At 37.8% G+C, this 20,893-nt stretch overlaps 1 protein-coding gene across 1 annotated transcript in view; it reads right to left on the reverse strand.

Annotated features, from left to right (window-relative positions):
- The window catches only part of diaph2 (diaphanous-related formin 2), a 379,799-nt gene that overhangs the window by 150,294 nt on the left and 208,612 nt on the right, over positions 1–20,893 (reverse strand). The window contains exon 21 of the mRNA XM_042770138.1: positions 15,709–15,803. Within this exon, the coding sequence (XP_042626072.1) occupies positions 15,709–15,803 (95 nt within the window). The remainder of the gene's footprint in view (positions 1–15,708; positions 15,804–20,893) is intronic.

Here is a 20,893-nt window from a genome sequence, read left to right on the forward strand (position 1 = left end):
TGTCACGTACGAGCACAAATCTTTACGATTATACTGTCACATACGAGCATACATCTTTACGATTATACTGTCACGTACGAGGCATAAATCTTTACGATTATACTGTCACGTACGAGCATAAATCTTTACGATTATACTGTTACATACGAGCATAAGTCTTTACGACGATTATACTGTCACATACGAGCATAAATCTTTACGATTATACCGTCACATACGAGCATAAATCTTTACGATAATATTTAACTAATGACAATTAGTACATTTTTTAAATACATAATTACTTATCAAAATATATGAAGCATAAACATAATTACTTACTGTGTACGTCTGTTCGTCATCTGGCAACCTCGAGTCAGGGGGGTAGGGGGAGGGGGATACACCGCTCTACAGTATTTTTATAGTGATTGCAGTACCAGTTTAGGCCACAATCCTACATACGGCTCCTTTAAATCTAGATTAAAAACACACCTCTTTGGCCAAGCATTCAAATAATGCATCTCATAATTTTGGACTGCAGTTATATCTGATCAAATGCGCATTATTATTCTTTAGCTTGGGTTAAACTAATTAATTTTACTTGGCTGGAACAGCAGCTTCGCTAATTATGTCTCTATTTGTTTCTTCTGATTTACATCCCTTGATAACTAGGATTTACACAAGCTCCAGTCTGGATCCAGAACACCTGAGAAGAGATGATGCCAAACCCCTCAGAGGACTGCATAATTGCTGTTAATAGTGTTAATCGTCTGTTTGTTTACATCTTTTACAAGTTTGATTGCATAATTGCTGTTAATAGTGTTAATCGTCTGTTTGTTTACATCTTTTTGATTTTTCCGAACATTTCTGCCATATGCACATAAACTGACAGTCATCACTGATAAGCTACTACTAAATATTGTAGAAACTTAATTTTCTGTAAAGTTGCTTTGCAATGATTTGTATCGTAAAAAGCGCTAAACAAATAAACTTGAATTGAATTGAATATAGTATTAGATGACAACAAAAGTAATTTAAGTGTAAAATTAGGGGAAATAAGCATACACAATTAAATATTACATTTTAAATGTCACAGATTTAAATTAAAAAGTTAATAATACGGGCCAATCTAATCAATATGGCACTGATATACTGTGCATCCCTTTTAAAAATGAGAACTTTTATAGGGATTATATATATATATATATATATATATATGGATGGCATCATGTGACAAAAATATGTTTAGAAAATGAAAAATACTGACTGTATGTGCAACCACTTGCTGTAAATAAATAAATAAAGCCCAACGAGTGAGACGGCCTGTGCTGTACAGGCTGAACCAAAAACAAAATACAAAACAACCAGCACAACAGACTTCTCTACACAGAAAAAAAGAAAGAGAACAGCCATTACAACCAGCACACCATGCTTGTGTAGATGGAAATAAATTACTCCCACGGACTTCTCTCCTCAGCTCAGCAGAGCATATGACCAACGGTAAAGTCAGAAACGAGGGAAGATCAACAAATCTCAAATTACCCTCCCAGGGACAGCACAATCAATAAAAATGTTCTCCTAGCAATAAACTCTTTATTAAACTGAAAGAATTCACAAAAGGAGGGGTGTACAGGGGGCTGTAACCTTGCCTGTATGTGATGCCAAACACAGAACTCCTCCTCTGAACCAGTCAGGTCTGTTGTGGATAGGACTGACAGATGTGATTGACTATTCACCCTCCTTTTTTTTCTTTTAATTGATCTGTTCTTCATTTTTTGGGACGTATCACCACATGCAGCTCAGTATTTCTCTTGGCCAAGTACACATGTGAAACATTATACAGTCGCCTTCCTGCTGTGCCATCTCAGCAGGTCTCGGCACAGCTTTCGGTAAATCGTTTCAGGGACCTCTATTTAAATCAATACCAGAGAACTCTGAAACATACCCAGACGGTCTCAAAATATTAATTCATGACATGTATATTTGACCGTTTCAGTAAATATTTTACTGGTGCACATAATGACCTTATTTTGATGAGAATACTTTGATCTCCTTAAAGAAAGCTTATGTATCATGTAACATAAATGACACGATGTGTTGACTCTTAGAGAAAGAGCAATAAATGGCTCGAGATGAAAGCAAATTTGTTCTTCATTTTAAACCACATCACATAATACATAATCACATCATATTTCAAACATTATTACACATGCAGTCCTTATCAAACTTACAGGAAAGAATAAATAAATAAAGAATAAATAAATAGAAAAAAAAAAAAAAAAAATAAATAATAATAATAATAATAATAATAATTCTAATAAATAAGCAGGGTAATTATCATGACACCGTCAATGCAAACAGCTTCTATCCAATTAGGGTGCAATACGGCATTGGTCTACGAAATTAGGTCATAATTTTATCACAGCTGCGTCTCTCGATTTAATAACACAGCACTCCAATTGCCAGTGTAATCACACACCTCCCAGGAACTTGCACCAAAACATGGCTGACTATTTTAAGAACATATACACATTGGAGACAGCAAAAGCCAAAGTTTAAATAAAACAGATTTAAAGGAATATAAACCTATCACAACATACTTAAGGTGAGATGTGAAGACCTAATCAGCGGTGGATGTAGGCTCAGTTCACACCTGGTATTAAGATGCGTTTTGGTTGATGGGAAAACACATTCCCGTTCACACCTGGTGTTTTAAACCATCCCTTTGTCCACTTTGGACCAGGGAAGGGTCTATGGGAAAATGTATGTGGGCTTTTTCTGATCTTTCCATCTAATATTGTGAAATAATCTTGCGCAATATTTTTTCTATATCAAAGCTATTTTTAAAACATTTACATGGATCAGTCACGTATCAGTCAAATTTGCATTAAGAAAAAAGAAGAAAAAAAACTCAGCAAATCAGTATTCAAAACAGAATAAGATAAAAATCTGAAAATATAAGTAACTACAAAATTATAGTACAAAATGTTAATATATATATATATATAATGATAAAATAAAACAAATTATAACTAAATCGTCATAGACAACACAAGCCTATAAACATCTAGCAATACTGTAAATGGTATGTTGTGTGCATGTAAGAGGATCATGGATATTTTTCTCATCACAGTGGAAAAAACTAAAATATTCACAATGAGATGACTTTGTAAAATAAAGAAAACAAAGAGGATGCACTTTCACCCATCTCTGTTTCCTTAAAGCTGTGGTGTGGCCATACAAATTAGTAGTATTAAGTATTAGCTCAGTCAGCGGAGAGTAGGTGGTCTTTAGTGGATGTTCGGACACATTCGACCACATGAGCGTCCACACTACTAGTGCAATCCAGTCAAATGTGTTCTCGACGACCTCTGGAAGTGGTCAAAAGTGGACTAGCTAGACCCCATATTTAGCTTTGTCCACTTGTGATCAGATTGATGATAACACATCTTAATACAAGGTGTAAACGGGGCCTTACAGATAAACAGAAAACACACATCTACAGCCACTCAGGAGGGTAATTTCCCTCAATGGGCACAACATGTGACACATTAGAGGGCTGTGCAGTTGGCATTAAGCTAATCTAGAGAGCAGCACTTTGACAGATCCAAAAGGGATCTCTACTCCCCTAAATCGAACTAACACCTCAGACTGTCACAGACACTAGCCACAGTTGGAAACTGACAGGCGACAAACCTAGGATGACAGATTCCAAAATCGCATTAAACTAAATGAGAAAAAAAGAAAAAAAAATTTGGATTATATTTGGGTTGGTGAGGGATAGAGCTGGCAAAGCTGACAGACCTGCCATGACATTAATTTTGTCTTTCTAAGGACTTTTATTTTCAGGACATGGAGAGCTCGAACACCTGAGCTGTCTGTTACATTTTTCTGTCTTATATACATACATACATACACACAGAATTACTAACTTGATCAGCACTACACAATGTTGTTTTCTTACTGAATTTGCATTGCATGCAGAGGAGCCTACTAGCACTGTGCCAAAACAAAGCTTCAATTAAACTCAAGGGGGTGAGCAGTCTTTTCTGCTTAGCCATTAATCTGGAAGCCTGGCACACCTCTGTACTTCTCGTCCTGTCCTGAACGTACTTTTCACAATATTCAAACGACAGGTAACAATACACCAGGCTGCTCCAGTCACATGTTGTTAGCCTCGAGAACAAAGGCGGGCACCGTCACCATGCCCTGCAACCAACCAGCGAGCCAGGTAATGAGGGCTCATGAATATGTATGAAGGCAAAGCCGAAATGGCAGACGATCTGGGTGATTGACAAACAAGATAAACAATAATAACAAGCAAGGGCAAACACGAAACCCCTAACAGGCACGACTATCCACAAGCATGCTGAGAAGGCCTAGCTGCGCTGTGGTGAGGCACAGCGGTAGGGAGAGCTGACAGGGCATACGTCACGATGGACAACGGGCTTCTCAGATTATGCTACGAAGATTTCAGTCATTGACACTACCTTACATCACCCTAATAAGCTATTAATGCGATGCCAGATTTCTATGGACTCGAGAATACGATACTGTCATCTCTAACGCTGTTGATGCTGTATCACACGGGACAGAGAGTGTGGTTATTTGTCATCGTTACACATTATGCATTGCGCTACATACTTTATTAGCTGCCATTATGACGCTTAGAGTGGAACAAAAAGAGACTGCAAGGATAGACGATTGAATAATAATAATCAGAGACTGATTGAACCCCGTTTTTTTTTTCTTTTCTTTTTTCTTCTTGGTGAAGTTCGCTGAATCAAACATTCATGTTGAATCAAAGTTACTATGCTGGTCATAAACTATTTCGGCAAAACCAAACTAGAGAGTCTAATAAAAATTAAATAATAAAATAGATAAGATAAGATACATTTTCAAATCAAACCTTTTTGTTGAATCAAAGTCACTATGCTGGTGATAAACTATTTAGGTGAAACCAAACTGGATATTTTTTTTATAAAAATAATAATAATAATGAATGGATGAAATAAAACAAAACTATATATACATACATACATACATACTGCTCAAAAAAATAAAATAAAGGAACACTTTGAAAACACATCAGATCTCAATGGGGAAAAATATCATGCAGGATATCTATACTGATATGGACTGGGTCATTTGTTAGGAATGAAAAGATGCAACATTGTTTAATGGAAATGAAAATTCAAAGACACTCAAAATTAAAGTGAAAAAGGATGCAGCAGGCTAGTCCATTAAGCTGAAATTTCATTGCAGCAACTCAAAATGGTACTCAGTAGTTTGTATGGCCCCCACGTCATGCCTGAAGACGAAGGATGGTGTCCTGGGGTATTCCCTCCAAGATCTGGACCAGGGCATCACTGAGCTCCTGGACAGTCTGAGGTGTCCCAGAGGTGTTCTTCTGGATTTAGGTCAGGCGAGCATATGGGACATTCAATGGTATCAGTTCCTTCATCCTCCTGGAACTGACTGCATACTCTCGCCACATGAGGCCGGGCATTGTCGTGCACCAGGAGGAACAACGACCCAATGCACCAGCGTAGGTTTTGACAACGGGTCCAAGGATTCCATCCTGATACCTAATGGCAGTAAGTGTGCCATTGTCTAGCCTGTAGAGGTCTCTGTGTTACTCCATGGATATGCCTTCCCAGACCATCACTGACCCACCACCAAACCAGTCATGCTGAACAATGTTACAGGCAGCATAACATTCTCCACTGCTTTTCCAGACCCTTTTGCATCTGTCACACGTGCTCAGGGTGAACCTGCTCTCATCTGTGAAAAGCACAGAGTGCCAGAGGCAGACCTGCCAATTCTGGTGTTCAGTGGCAAATGCCAATCAAGCTACATGGTGCCAGGCAGTGACCACAGAGCCCACTAGAGGACGTCAGGCCCTCAGGCCACCCTCATGAAATCTGTTTCTGATTGTTTTCTCAGAGGCATTCACACCAGTGGCCTGCTGGAGGTCCTTTTGTAGGGCTCTGGCAGTGCTCATCCTGTTCCTCCTTGCACACAAAGGAGCAGATACAGGTCCTGCTGATGGGTTTAAGGACCTTCTACTGCCCTGTCCAGCTCTCCTAGAGTAACTGCCTGTCTCCTGGAATCTCCTACATGCTCTTGAGACTGTGCTGGGAGACACAGCAAACCTTCTGGCAATGGTACATATTAATGCGCCATCCTGGAAGAGTTGGACTGCCTGTGCAAACTTTGTAGGGTCCAGGTATCGCCTAATGCTACCAGTAGTGACACTGACCCTAGCCAAATGCAAAACTATTGAAAAACGATCAGAAAAGATGAGTAGGGAAAAAAATGTCAATGGCCTCCACCTGTAAAACCATTCCTGTTTTGGGCGTTTTCTAATGGTTGCCCATCTAGTGCACCTTTTGTTAATTTTATTAACACCAAAGCAGCTGAAATGAATTAACAACGCCCTCTGCCCACGTAACTGACCAGATCAATATCCCAGAAGTTTAATTTACTTGATGCTATACTCTGATTAAGAAGTGTTCCTTTAATTTTTTTATTATATGGTTCTAATTAGGGCTATATATATAATAATAAATATTAAATATTTATTCTGTGGAATATATATATATATATATATAATATAATATATATATATATATATATATATAATATACATATATTATATATATAATATTATATATGTATAGTGTGTGTGTATGTGTATATGTGTGTATTATATGTGTTCCACAGAATAAATTTATATATATATATTGTGTTATGTGTTGTGTGTGTGTGTGTGTTTGTGTGTTCCAGAAAAATAAATAATTATTATTAAGAAATACATTGTCAATTTTTATGTTTGGGTGAACCTTTAACATAAAAAGTGTCACTTTTAAGCAGTCTTCTATATTATGAGATTAACATCACAAATCATAGGATAGCACTAATTATTATGAGATTAACATCACAAATCATAGGATAGCACTAATATTTTGGCATGATTTACTATTTATTAATATTACTCCTGAATGCAATTGATGCTTTAAAAAAGGGCCTTAAGTTATGCAGTCCAGCGTAGGTGTATGAATGAAAAATCTGCAGTTTGGAAAGTATTCAGACCAAAGGGACTCATAAAGCATACTTCACAAGAAAGGAGTGAAACAGGATCGAGCGTCGCACATTTCCATCTTATCAACTCAGGAATCAAAAATATATGAGGTGCTAAAATGAGAAAAATGGGAAGCATGAAGTTCCTTTGAATACTGAATTGCACAAGGGTACATGCTACATTAGTACATTTCCTTTGCAGTAGTCGAGCGGTCAATAGGGATGAATCCTAAGGAATTATTGGCATAATTCATAACAAGTAGAAGGTACTGCAGGAGCATACTAATGTGGTGAGGAATGTCATTCAAAAATGAGCAGTTTTTCTTCTGTCTATGATATATAATTACAGAAACTCTGCGGTGACCACTCTGCAGCTCAGTCGTTGCAATGACACACATCGTAGTGATGACATCACCAGGTCTCTGGGGGAAACTTGGCTGTCGTATACACAGCTGAGGTTGTGTGACATACTCCCCACAACACACCGTGATTAACATAAATCAGTCATGCTACAGACTTTCTCATATGCTTGAAAACCCTGCTTGTGAGAGGAGAGGACTTTCCACAGTGGCTGGCAGACAGAGCCCTGCTAAAGATCAGTACATGAAACAGTGCAGACTGACCAGTAACAGGCAGTGTTAAGAGTGAACTGAGAGAACCTCTTGGGTGTTTGCCATCTGTGTTGACAGAGACAGTCAGAGAGCACTAAGAGAGACAGGTAGACAGGGCCATCTCACTGACTTACAGCACTAGGCTGAGATCTAACATGCTCAAATCAAGTGTATGACCACATACAGTGCCAAAAGTGCTCACTCACTTGGACTTTTTCCGGTTTTGCTGTGTCACAGCAGCGGATCATTGTGGATTTGTGGATATGACCTTTCTGCCACTGATCAGCAGGCAACAGACAGACTCTTTAATGTCAAAATAATAACAAAGTGATCTTAACCGAAAACAATATAGAATATTATTTCATTTGAATTCAACTGATAAATAATAAAGATGTCAATAGTCGTCTAAACATGTTTTTTTTCTCTCTCTCTCTCTCCTGTAATGACAAGGAGGTCAATTTTGTTTGATTTGTAGAAATATTTTCACTTTGATCTGTTGTTCTGTTGATCGGAAATGTCTGAATAAATCCATGGTTTTGTGAAACAATAAAAACACTGAACACTTTAAACAAAAAATAATTAAAAAGTGACTGATAAAACTGGAAAATATAAAATAAATAAACAATTAAATTAAATTAAATATTGAATCAAATTAAATATTACATATTTAATTAAACTAAATTAAATTATATTAAACAATAGCCATATTTTGTCTCATTTTATTCACATTTTATTTTGTCAACATTCTAGTCAAAGTTTGGCCACTGAATGACTGAATAAATATTCGAAATGTTTGAAACAATCCAAAAAATATGACTAAAGGATTTACAATATAGAAGTTTTAAATTGCAAATACTGTGATGAATGTTTATGAAATAAACAAATACAAAACCTGATATTCTATATACAATATAACATTTCCACAATATTTGGACTTCATAACTGCATTGTTCTTTTGATTATCTTCATCAAGGTATATTCCTTTCTAATACACATCAAGCCGATGCAAATTAAAACTGCTTGTATATGACTGTTAAATGGCTCAGCATCCAATGCACATGCATGAAGAAAGTTTGCATAGACATCTGTGAACCTAATGAGAGAAGAAACCTGGATAGCAATTAGCAGCACTTCGTCAGGCTACGTGATATTTAACAAACTGGCCAGTTATAGATATGCTGATACTTTTAGTTTGGTTTGAAGTTTGAAAAAAAAAAAAAAGATCACACAAAAACACAGCAGGAGTATCAAAGCCCACAGTACTATTTCCTGTGAATAACTGGCATTTCACTGAACACATTAACTGAGCTGAACTGAGATTAGCCATTGCCATAATGAGAGCATGTGAGCTAAGAAAAGAGACGTGCAGTGGGTCATTTTCAAATGAGATCTATTAGTGTTCATTACACAGCTCCCTGTTGATAGCGCTATACAAAGAGTACAAAGGTTGAGTCCATCTTGAATATGATGTAGATAGAAAAGCTTATTAGAATTCCGAGATAAAGTTTTGCTCCAGGCCAGCACAGTGCCTCAGTACAACCCTCAGATAGAGAACGAGCGAGAGAGAAAGAATAAGAAACATCCATCCATGTGAAAGTAGCAATTGGGCAGCAAGATTGCTGTTTAAAACTCCTCTCCCGAGAAAAATGCTGACAAAATCCTTGTTTATCCCTCTCCATTCACTTCCTTTATCAAGACTAACCTGTTACTTTGTTTATCATCATACTGCATTGTACTGGAGTGTGGTCTGTTCGTCTATTGTCCTATTCTCAGCATACTATAATGCTACTGGTGCATTATTTCAGAGAGGGCCACAGCCTTTGAGAGCTTATTAATGATATCTGCATTGTTATGGCTTTTGGCTTTACTGTGCTTTTGGCATCAACAGTACAAGGGCATTGAACCAAAAACCACTATCCCCACATTAAAATCTTCCCAGAGGGCTGCGGGCTTCTTGAGAGATTAAGACACCACTGGAGAACTCAAACTTAAGATACTGCCGGTTTGTTTCTCTAATTATCGTCTAAACTGATTACAGAGATTTAGCTGTATCAAAAAAGTGCTGTAAAGAAAACTTCAGCCTTATCTTCACACATTTCATATGGGGTCAGCAGGGCGCAGCTGCCGAACTCAGTTGCGCGTGAAAGAAATGGATGTGTATTAATATAAAAGCATGATGCAGAGTGAGAGGGATTTGCCTGGGTGGAAGATTTAAGATTGTGGCCCCATTGGTGGCTTGAACAAAGCAGAGCGTGGCTAAACCTGGCTTCTTTTGGGTTGTGAAGCAAGCATTCTGAAAGACGAAAACAAGGGGTGTGAACACAATGGTGCCATGTGGACATTGGTCTCTTTTGCACGTGCCCAGTCTTCAGTCTCTTTCTCTAATGTATGTGTCACATGTCTACAATGGGGCACAGAGTCTTTGTGAGCACGTCTGCCTTTTTTATTGGGACCTTTGCCTGGACCAGACACTATAATAAATGCTTTCTTATCTGATTGTTTTGCAAGCCCTTTGTTGTCAGTGGGATGACGGTTCTATGCTTGTGTGATGAGAAAATGTGGAATGACATCCACAAAGCAAGAAGAACTTAAAAAAATGAAATAAGAGGGACAGAGTCAAAAATAAAAAAGAGAAAGGCTAAGCCTCAATCATGTCAGAGAGAGAAAGAAAACATGTGAGAGAGAGCATCTGAGTGAGGCATTGCATTTTTCTCCAGACAATGGAAAGAAAGTGTTTTGAGTGCTTGGCTGGTCAACAAACCTACAGTATAGAGGCTACTGTATGGATGCTACACCCTGGCAAGCCTGCTGCGGTTTAAAGATCTGTGCATCGCTTGTATGATCCGATGGAACTGGGGGGGCACTGTATACAGTATGTAGGCTCTAACAGAGATGTAGGTGATTGTTTAGAAACACTTGCTGCCCTCAAGGAGAAATCATTTACATTACACATCAAATTCAGAGGAATACAGCATTTTCTTCTTTTGATGGCACCCACACTAGAGTTTATGCTGAATCACGGAACACCTTTATTTTAATGGCAAATTTACATTGTGAGGATGTAGGGAAAGAATACAAGGTTTTGTGAAAGTGACACTGTTCCAGTATGTAAACACAGGTTGAGAGCAAATATTATGTCATGAGGCGCTCTGATGAAGTTTTTTAAACTCTGATTTGATAAGAAGTAGCAAAGAGGGCAGACAATTGTAATTTGAAGGAGAATTCAAGTAAACTGAATTCAAGAGAGAGAGAGAGAGAGAGAGAGAGAGAGAGAGAGAGAGAGAGAGAGAGAGAGAGAGAGAGGTCTGAATCCTGAGTGTGACCACTGGGACATTTACACTCATATTATGCTTTTATCATACACGAGACCAAGCTCATTTATTTCATGTGCGGTCAGTCTGAATCCTGAGTGTGACCACTGGGACATTTACACTCATCTGGCTGTCTTTCCTATTTTGAGACGTGACATTTCCTTGAGGCAGTGTGAAAGATGTCAAGGTAGAGCAGCAGTCACCATGTCCCTACTCTAGAATAAAAAAGAACAATACCTCTCTATCTCTGTCCATATTGTTGGAGGCACGTCTATCTGTGGCTTCAAGCTCACCCACAAACCTCTGCCAAACCATCCCGTCGGCACGACTGAGGCATTAACGTCCTGCCAGAGAACTGCTAAAAAGCCTATACCATTACCATGCAAGGACATAAAACTGGACCTGTGCATTACCTCCCGCTCAAGGATGAGGATATCATGCCACGGCTATTTGAGCTCCAGGGATGAAGATGGGGTAATGCAGGTGATAAATGTGAGGGGGCGGGTTTGGGTGAATGAGAGAGAGAGAGGGATAGAGAGAAAGATGGATGAAGGATGAAACTGAGAATAAAGACAAGGGAAGGAGGTGTACAGACCTGACAGTAGAATCTCCTCTATAAAGCACAGCTGAATATGGGAAAAGGTCATCACTTTAGCTCTTCTCCCACTCTTCCACACACCCAGCCCAAACCACCTGGCAATTAAAGGTCATCTCTGCTCCCAGTAACAGCCAAAAGAGGCCAATGTGCGCCAGGACATCTAAATATTCCTTATCTCCTCTACCTTTCTCCAAAGAAAAAAAAAAAAAAAATACATAAAAAAAAAAAACTAAAACCCCTCATCTATATGGAGCAAGCATTTGTAAATTCGGTGAAAAATACAGACTGAAAACAAATACAATTTATACAAAATACCCTCAAAACTTAAATTGAAACTAAATGTGCTTATTTTAATGGGGGACTCTTTTTGTACAAAATGCAGATGAAATTCTGGCACTTGGCATTTGTTTGTGCATAGTAACATATCTGTAACATTTATCAAGTTCATAATTGTGCGTGCATTTTTTAAATCACCAAACAATCAACAACCAAAAACTAAAACACAAAAACCAATTCAGAAGCAAAAGCTAAAATAAAAGTCACAAATCCCCCTAAAGCACCGTTTTTTTTTTTTTTTTTTTTTTTTTTAGGCATTTTTATGCACGAGACAAAGCCAACACATATGTTGTCACTCCCACGACTAGTTTAACTCTTTCAAATCCTGAGATAAACGCCAAGCTGTCAGTTGTGAAGCAGAGTTGACTCTTTCAAATCCGCACGCACAGCAGGTGTGATGCGTCACGCGTGCGAGACTAATTCACATGGTGAAAAAAATAGCAAAGGGTGGTCTAATGTAAATGATATCAACTAAGAGGCAAAGGGTGGTCTAATGTAAATGAGATCCACTCTTTCACAGACAGCTGATGTATCTTTAGTTCAGGAAACACATGCCATTTGCAATTACCACGTTTAAGATGAACAAAAACCACTGAGACAGTCAGGGCGTAAAGAGCTTCCTGAAGGATCATCAATCTTGCCTGTAAGACAAAGGGCAGTGGGAGGGAGGGTGGGGCAGCAGGAGTTTTGCCAAGTCCTGTCCCAAAGCAGCTATTATGAGAGTGTGAAAGTGGAGCTTCTACTGGCCTGGTGAATGAAAGCAGACAGAGTATTGTACATGAAGCACTGCCTGGCATCAAAGACATCTCTTTAATGAATCCAAACAAACACACACATCCATATGCAAGAAAAACCAATCACCAAACAAAAACAAAAGAAGTACTTACAAAAAAAATTCAAAAAATAAAAATAAAATTAATGCCTATCATTTTGAAAAAACACATTTATCTGTTTAGGGGTTTTCTGTCAAAATTTCAAAAACAAAAAAACAACAAACACCACAAAATCACAAAAATCTTATAAAAAAAAACAAAAAAATCTAAAACAAAAAAAAATAAAAATAATAATAAATAATATTTTTTTTCACTCCAAACTATCTATCTAAATGATAAACCTGCCTCTAAAATAAATAAATATATCAATTAATTAAGCAAAATAAATACATGAAAATAAACAAAATAAAGAAAAATAAATAAATTATTGTACCATTTAAATATTTTTAATTTTAAAACAACTTTAGCAGCCCTAAGATACTAAAACAAAACACATAATAATATTAAGAAAAATGAATAATAACGATGGTGCAAATATAGAGTACAATTTTGGCATCCTTGGTAAATATGAGCAAAGGTGGCTGTGAAAAAAAAAAATCTGCATTGTTTATCCTTTTTATCTTTCATTCAAAACAAATTACGAAATTCTTACCTTTCATTGAACAAACAAACAATGGAAAGTGGGGGAAACTCACATTGTGAAATAAATGTTTTTCTCTAGTTCACATTAGCCACAGTTATTGGCACCCAATTATTGCAACGTCCTTTTCTCAAGACAACAGTTCTGAGTTTTCTCCTGTAATGCCTGATGAGTTTGTAGAACACCTGACCAGATCAGAGAACATTCCTTCATTCAGAATCTCTCCAGATCCTTCAGAATCCCAGCTCCATTTTCTACAGGGTTCAGGTCAGGGAACTGAGACAGCCATGGCAGAAGTTTCAATTTGTGCTCAGTGACACATTTTTGTGTTGATTTTGATGTTTGTTTTGGATCATTTTCTTGATGGAAGATCCAAACATGGTCCATTATAAGATTTCTTAAAGAGTCTGTCAGGTTTAGATTTTTTATCTGTTGGTATTTGATAGAATCCATGATGCCATGTATCTGAACAAGATGTCCAGGACCTCCGGCAGAAAAACTGGCCCATAACAATAGAGATCCAGCAGTATATTTAACCGTGGATATGGGGTACTTTTTTTCTTTTATCTCTGTTTGCACCAAACCCATCGGGTGGGTTTGCTGCCAAAAAGCTCTTTTTTATGTTTTATCTGACCATAGAATATATATTTATAGGCTTTCTGACCACAATATTCAGCTAATCTCTTCAATTCTGTTTATTTATATATAATATATATATATATATATATATATATATATATATATATATATATATATATATATATATATATATATATATACTGACCACAATATTCAGCTAATCTCTTCAATTCTCTTTCTGACCACAATATTCAGCTAATCTCTTCAATTCTTCAGCTGTGACCCTTGGAGAGTCTTTAGCAAGTGTGCATTAGGATGATATACACACACACAATCTTCCAGGCAGATTTGTAACATCCTTTGTTCATTGGAACTTCTTAATTATTGTCCTGATGGTCGAAATGAGGATTTTCAATGCTTTAGCTATTTTCTTACAGCCACTTTCTATTTTGTGAAGCTCAACAATCTTGTTCTGTACATCAGAACTATATTCTTTGGTTTTACTCCTTGTGATAGATGATTACATATTTATAATTCTGTGGAACGGGAAGTCATGGCTGGACATTGCATGTGTTTATAATCACCCTGGTGTGCTAAAAAATGTAAATATGAATAAGAATGTACTTCTGAGATGTTTTACTCATAAGAATTTCTAGGGGCGCCTATAATGGTAGCTAACATGCATTGGAGAAAATTTCCCCCCACTTTCAATTGTTTCACTTCAATGAAAGTTTACAATTTTTTCAATAAAAGATCAAAAAGATAAATGATGTAGATTTATTTTTACAGCCACCTTTGCTCATATATACCAGGGGTGCCAATATTAGTGGGCAGCATTGTGAACCTAAACACAGCAAGATCGTCTTATAGACAACTCTGTGAATGTCCTTGGGTGGCCCAGCCAGAGCCTGACCTTGAACCAATCAAATATTTCTGGAGAAACCTCAAAATGTCCAACCTGACAGATAATTGCCAAATGCTGATGTGCAAAGCTTGTCGCATCATATCTAAAAAGACTTGAGGCCGTTAAGGTGCTTTGTCATTATGGTGTATAGAAAAAAAAAAAAAAAAAAAGTGACATAAATGAAGTTTAAAGAAATCTAAAATAAGCAAAAAAAAAAAAAAAAACATAAATAAATGAAGGGGTATGAAAAACAGAATTGTCACAACTTTGTAAAGTTAAAAAAAAAAAAAAAAAAACTCAAATAAGTACAGTCCATCAGAACTGCCACTGAAAAACACCCCCACAGCATGAGGCTACCAGCACACTTTACTTTTTGGATAGTACTCTGCAGGTGATGAGCAGTGCCTGGTTTCCTTCAAACATTATGCTTAAAATTGAGGTTCATCAAACCAGAGAATCTTGTTTCTCACAGTCTAAGGGTCCTTTAGGTGCCTTTTTGCAAATTCCAAGTGGGTTTTTGTGTGTTTTCACTTAGCAGAAGATTAAGTCTTGCCACACCTACATAAAGCCCAGATCGGTGGAGTGTTGCAGTGATGTTTGCCCTTCTGTAGGTTTCTCCCATCTGCATATAAGATCATGGAGCTCAACTAGAGTGACCATCAGCTTCTTGATCACCAGTCTAGACAAGGCCCTTATCCATCAGTTGCAAAGTCTTCTATTATATATATTATATATAGATCAAGCTGCATTATATATATATAAAATATATATATATGGACTGGATTTTGACCAGAATGTGTTTGCATTTCATACATTGCCCCTCTACATAATAAAGAGTTTCAAATAGGGGATCAAGCTGCATTTTGTGAAAATGCCTATGCACACACAACTCACCTGGATTAGTGCTTCACTTAGCCTCTCCTCATCCACCTGCAGCACGATATCCCGGATCTCTTCATAAGGCAGACGGAATGAACCCAGGAAAATTGCTGTTTGGAAAGGAAAAAGAAAAAAAAAATGGAGGAGTCATTTTCTGGCCCTGTAGTTTGGAGTGTCAGCATGTTCAACAGGGCCTCCCTCAGAAATGACCATGGGACAACGTCAATAACTTCTCAGGTGGATGGTTAAACACTATTAGAGTGTTTGTTCCACTTCGGGGCAATTGGAAGTGAAAGAGAAACACAATTTTCTGGCAACAATAAAAGCAGGCTAAAATAGCCTCAGATTTGAGGCCCTATCAACAGATAATGACTGCACATCTTAAACTTTCACCCAGGTTGAAATGCAGAGAACTACAGGTGCAATTTACCCAACAGCTGAATTTGATAACCTTCATCGCTTCTGAGAAAAGAATAGTCTGTAATTATAGCATATAGCTTAAAGTGCGCAGTTTAAAGTGCATCAGTGGGGGACCGAACATAATTGTACATTTCTGTATGAAGCAGTCACTGCATTGAGGTTAAAATTACCTTAACATTTACGTAAATTAAAACAGTCAAGAGTTTTCCAGTATTGTCTGGAAACAATGCCAAGCAGAACCTGTTTTTGTTCTGGGAAATCATCACAGTACAGAAAGCATTCAAGGGGTTGCTCTTGTTTTGTACCAACTACCTCTAAGCCATTTCAGCAAATGTTTGATGGGAATGCATGGCTGAGTGGATATACTGAAGATGAAACGTGATAGTCTGTTCTCCGAAATAAGTATTTATTTGGTCAGATTCCTCTGAATTGCATCAGCCAATGAATGTGAAGGCCCGTCTGTCTCACCCCACTATCCAGCTCTCTGGTGTGCAGGTGAACGAGGTCCAACTTCTAATGAACAGTGATTTAATAAACTACCATTCCCACACTATGATCTACTTACTCCAATTCAAAATATGCCCAACTTCCTGCAACAAAATACCCGTCCATCCACATAAAACAAAATTCTGTTCTTCTTCAAATAAAGAAAAGAAGGTAGAGCGAACACTTTTTTTTCAGGAGATGAAGATAGAGCAAACACGGCAGCATTTCAAAGCAGGGGGCTCATCTGGCAAAACCCGGACACAATGGCATAGGAAGAAATTCTTATTGAAGCTTTGGTGTGCCAAAATGCACAATGAGATTTTAAAACTAGTCTAACAACACAATACTGCCTGACTATAGGGATATGCTAATAAAGCAGCCATCAGTAGTATGATGAGCCAATCATCAAGAGTATCACATGCCAATAAACAAACAAATGGTTAGTCACTGAATGTGGTGAGTTTAACAACCCCCAGTCAGAACTTATCATATTTGCTGCAAAGAAAAAAAAAAAATTAATTGGACGACAAATGCTTTTGCCTCATCTGTTGATTCATTAGCATAATTTACACATTCACACTGAGTGAATAATCCAGAGTTTTTCCTCTAACAAGTTTGTCCATGACAGATGCATCCCATAATTCATTTCCGTTCATATCCACTCGTACTCATCAGCCCGGGGATTTAGTCACAGTTTGTGTAATTTTTTTATTTATTTTTTTAACACAGCAAAACCTGCAAGTCCACCAAATTGCAAACATTTAAGCAAAGAGAGCACTTCCACCCCATATATAAAAATGCTATCTATACTAAACCGCCTCCACACAAGGGCATAATTTATAGCAACTCTCACTTTGTTTTAAATGCAGTCCGCTACATGTGTAAAAAAGGTATGCTGACGGAGGGTCGACGTGATTCTTCTGGAGTTGGACCAAGGAAGAGAACAGAATGCTGGGATTGTTAAACATGCTAATGGACCACAGAGCTCTGCTGGGTATCTCTGTGTTAATAGAGGAGCATGACTTCATGTAGCGGTTGCCTGCTTTGCTCGGTTCCTCCTGCACTCGTGAGATTCACAGCCTTCTCATCACATCTGGATTATTGTTGCAGCTGTGCACAGAGCCACACCCGGGCCCCAGGTCCAGAGTAGCCGAACAAATATCCAGCTTCTCTTTACACTCACAATGATGTGTGGGATCATGTCTGTATCTGTGTGGGATTGCTCACAGACCCCCAGGATCAATGAACTCAGCAAGTTTTCCTAGAATTTCATGGCCAAAAAATGAAAGTGTGGGCATTGTCCAGTCAGCCCACAGACTGTACTCTCAGCATGAGGGGAAGACAGCAATAGATACCTGGGGGTATGAGTAACACTCTTTTGTCAAAGTAAAGAGCTGAACTGAGTTGCACAAGTATCGTGGGTCATTTTCACAACCCTGGATCAACCCTGTCTTTGAGGCCCCCATCACAAAAAAAAAAATAAATAAATAAAATAAAATAGTTTGGCATTTAAGATTATTTTACATTCACTCTTTCTGCTTTCCTGTCCCACCCCCCCTTTCCTTTCTCTGAGAAAGATGACAGATTTGTGGCTGAAGTGAATGTGTAACAGCACTCCCACTCGTGTTCTGGCATTAGTTCCTCTGAAGCCTGAAGTGATGTGTGTATGCGTGTGTGTTGCATCAAAATCAGGCTAAAGAACTAGCAGAAATGAGAATTAGAGAATGAGAACGTGAAAGTGAGTGAATGAGGGGAAGAGAGAAATGTCACTGGCATTTTTTTTTCTGTTAGGGCCATCTCCATCTGCTCCAGCTCTAATCAAAGAAGAAAAGAAGAGAAGAAAAAGGAAAAACACACACAAACCTGACCTTGATGTCATCTACCCTTGTTGCATGTTATATGAGCATGTTACATGATTCATGAAAATGGCACCCCTTTTGTTGCATTAGTACTGACTGACACAAGCATCTCTATTATTACTTCTCATGGTAAGTGTTAAGGATTTTAATACATTCTAACACTACATATTGTATTATTCTTTAGGGAATAACTCATTCTGAGATATGAATGATACATTACACTGTGCAGTTTTGTTAAAAAAGAAGTGTGCTAATACAAAAAAAAAGTAAAAAAACAAAACAAAAACAAGACAAACAAGAAACAATCAAACAAACAAATCCATAAATTAATTCATCTAATCCATATCTAGGGACCAGAAATTAATGGGCCATTCAGCAACCCTATTTAAAACTCTAGTAACTGCATATGTCCATAAAAGAAGAGCAAGCACCATGTTTTGTCTGAAAATGCACACACCTAGTTATATTTTTATTATCCATGTTAAACCAAACTTGGGATAAAGTGGCTTAAAATTATGTTCTTCAACAGCAGCAGTGTAGCCAGACTCTGAGCTTCATCTTACTCTATTTGCACATTCAAATTGCATTGATATATTCAATTGGAATCCAAGTACTCTTCCAGCTAGGATGAAAACAAGCATGGGTAGGACATATACTCAGGTGGCTGGTTATTTTAGCATTTGCTATGAATATTTCATGAAGTGTGATATTGTATATCCAAGGTGTTCTCCTCTCCAAGACAAAGAAGCCAACATGTCCAAAAAAAGAATAAAAATCACATTCTCATGCTGCTTTCATCAATCAGAGTCCAAAGAGTCGCAGGCACTCTTGAGAACACAATGAATTCATACACACACACACACACACACAAACAAACACTCCCTGAAGATTCAAGAGAGGGAGAAAAAGTGGCAGTGGAAAAGAGACAGAGAGTTAATACATGACACGAGGGTCTGACAGACTGATCAATACAGGCCACAAAGCAAGATGTCTACAAAACAAACTATGATATCAACACAAACCATCAACCAGTAGTTATTTTTGTCCAGTACAGAGTCAAACTGAGTGTTTCAGTGTCATGGGGTAAAGATAAAGTAGAACTGAAAAATGGCCAAATTTAATTAAACTGATTTTGATAAATAAATGAATCGTGTTTTAAAGGGGTCATATGATGTGATTTAAATTTTTCCTTTCTCTTTGGAGTGCTACAAGCTCTTGGTGCATAAAGAAGATCTGTAAAGTTGCAAAGACTAAAGTCTCAAATCCAAAGAGATATTCTTTATAAAAGTTAAGGGTTAACAACACCCCCTAAAACGGCTCGTCCCACGCCCCCACATCTCTACGTCACTATGTGGGAAGATTTGCATAACGCCGCCCAGATCTTCACGCAAAGAAAGAAGACATAACGTTTATGCTCTCTGTTGCAGCAGCTGCCATGTTGTGGAGTCGCTGTGTGTTTCGTTGAAGTGAGGACATGACTAGAAACCAGTGGTAAAGTTGTATTTCAACACTGTTCCAGAACAGTCCAACCCAAATATTCCAATGTGTGCTGCACATTTTATGGAGGATGAGGACTGTTTCCTGAATCAGCAGTCTGCAATGAGTCTGTGGCACAACGGCTGTTTCTATAAAGTTGGGCAGTTCAAACTTTGCAAGGACAGTCTGGCGCTTCTGACTCACAGCCTGTAGTTAACGTTACGTTTTTTATATGTAAATAATTTGTCATTGATGATTCAAACACGAGTTTTGAGCAGTAGAGTAGGCTTGTTGTTTCTCAGATCACAAATGCAGACATGGTTTTATGTTTACGCAGTGCGATACGCAACACAACGCGTAAAAAGACAGTATAAATCATTATACCAGTAATTATTTCCCCACTGGATGCAACAAATGCCTCATTTGTAATGGGTTTTATTTGTTTTGTCTCGTCTAATGATGTCCAGATCAAGAACGAGTCTTTCTATTTAACCGGATCTTATTAGTGAAACGGTCGAACCAGTTCATCAAATCTATCTGAATCGTTTGAAACAGTTTGTGTCTCCAGTATGCACTAATCCACAAATAACATAAGTTACTCTGTTTATAAACGTGCCTAACACTCCTTCTGATGCGAAATAAACCAATATCACGAGTTATTCAGTTACTCCTAACATTGACTGAACTGCTAAAAGAAAGTGATGATGGGATGTGCACGAGCAGAGCAGCTGGACTGAGTCTCGTGCTGCCGCTGGCCTGGGAGACGGCATAGTATGTTAAGAGGCGTAACATTTCCGTCACATGCTTGAGGCATTCAGCCAATCACAACGCACTGAATAGCTGGCCAATCAGAGCACACCTCGCTTTTCAGATTGATGAGCTTTGTGAAAATCGACGCGTTTCAGAAAGCAGGGCATAGTGGAGAAACTATAATGTACATTATATGGAAAATAATGTGT

The sequence above is a fragment of the Cyprinus carpio genome, chromosome A14, assembly GCF_018340385.1.
Source record: "Cyprinus carpio isolate SPL01 chromosome A14, ASM1834038v1, whole genome shotgun sequence".
NCBI lineage: Eukaryota > Metazoa > Chordata > Actinopteri > Cypriniformes > Cyprinidae > Cyprinus > Cyprinus carpio.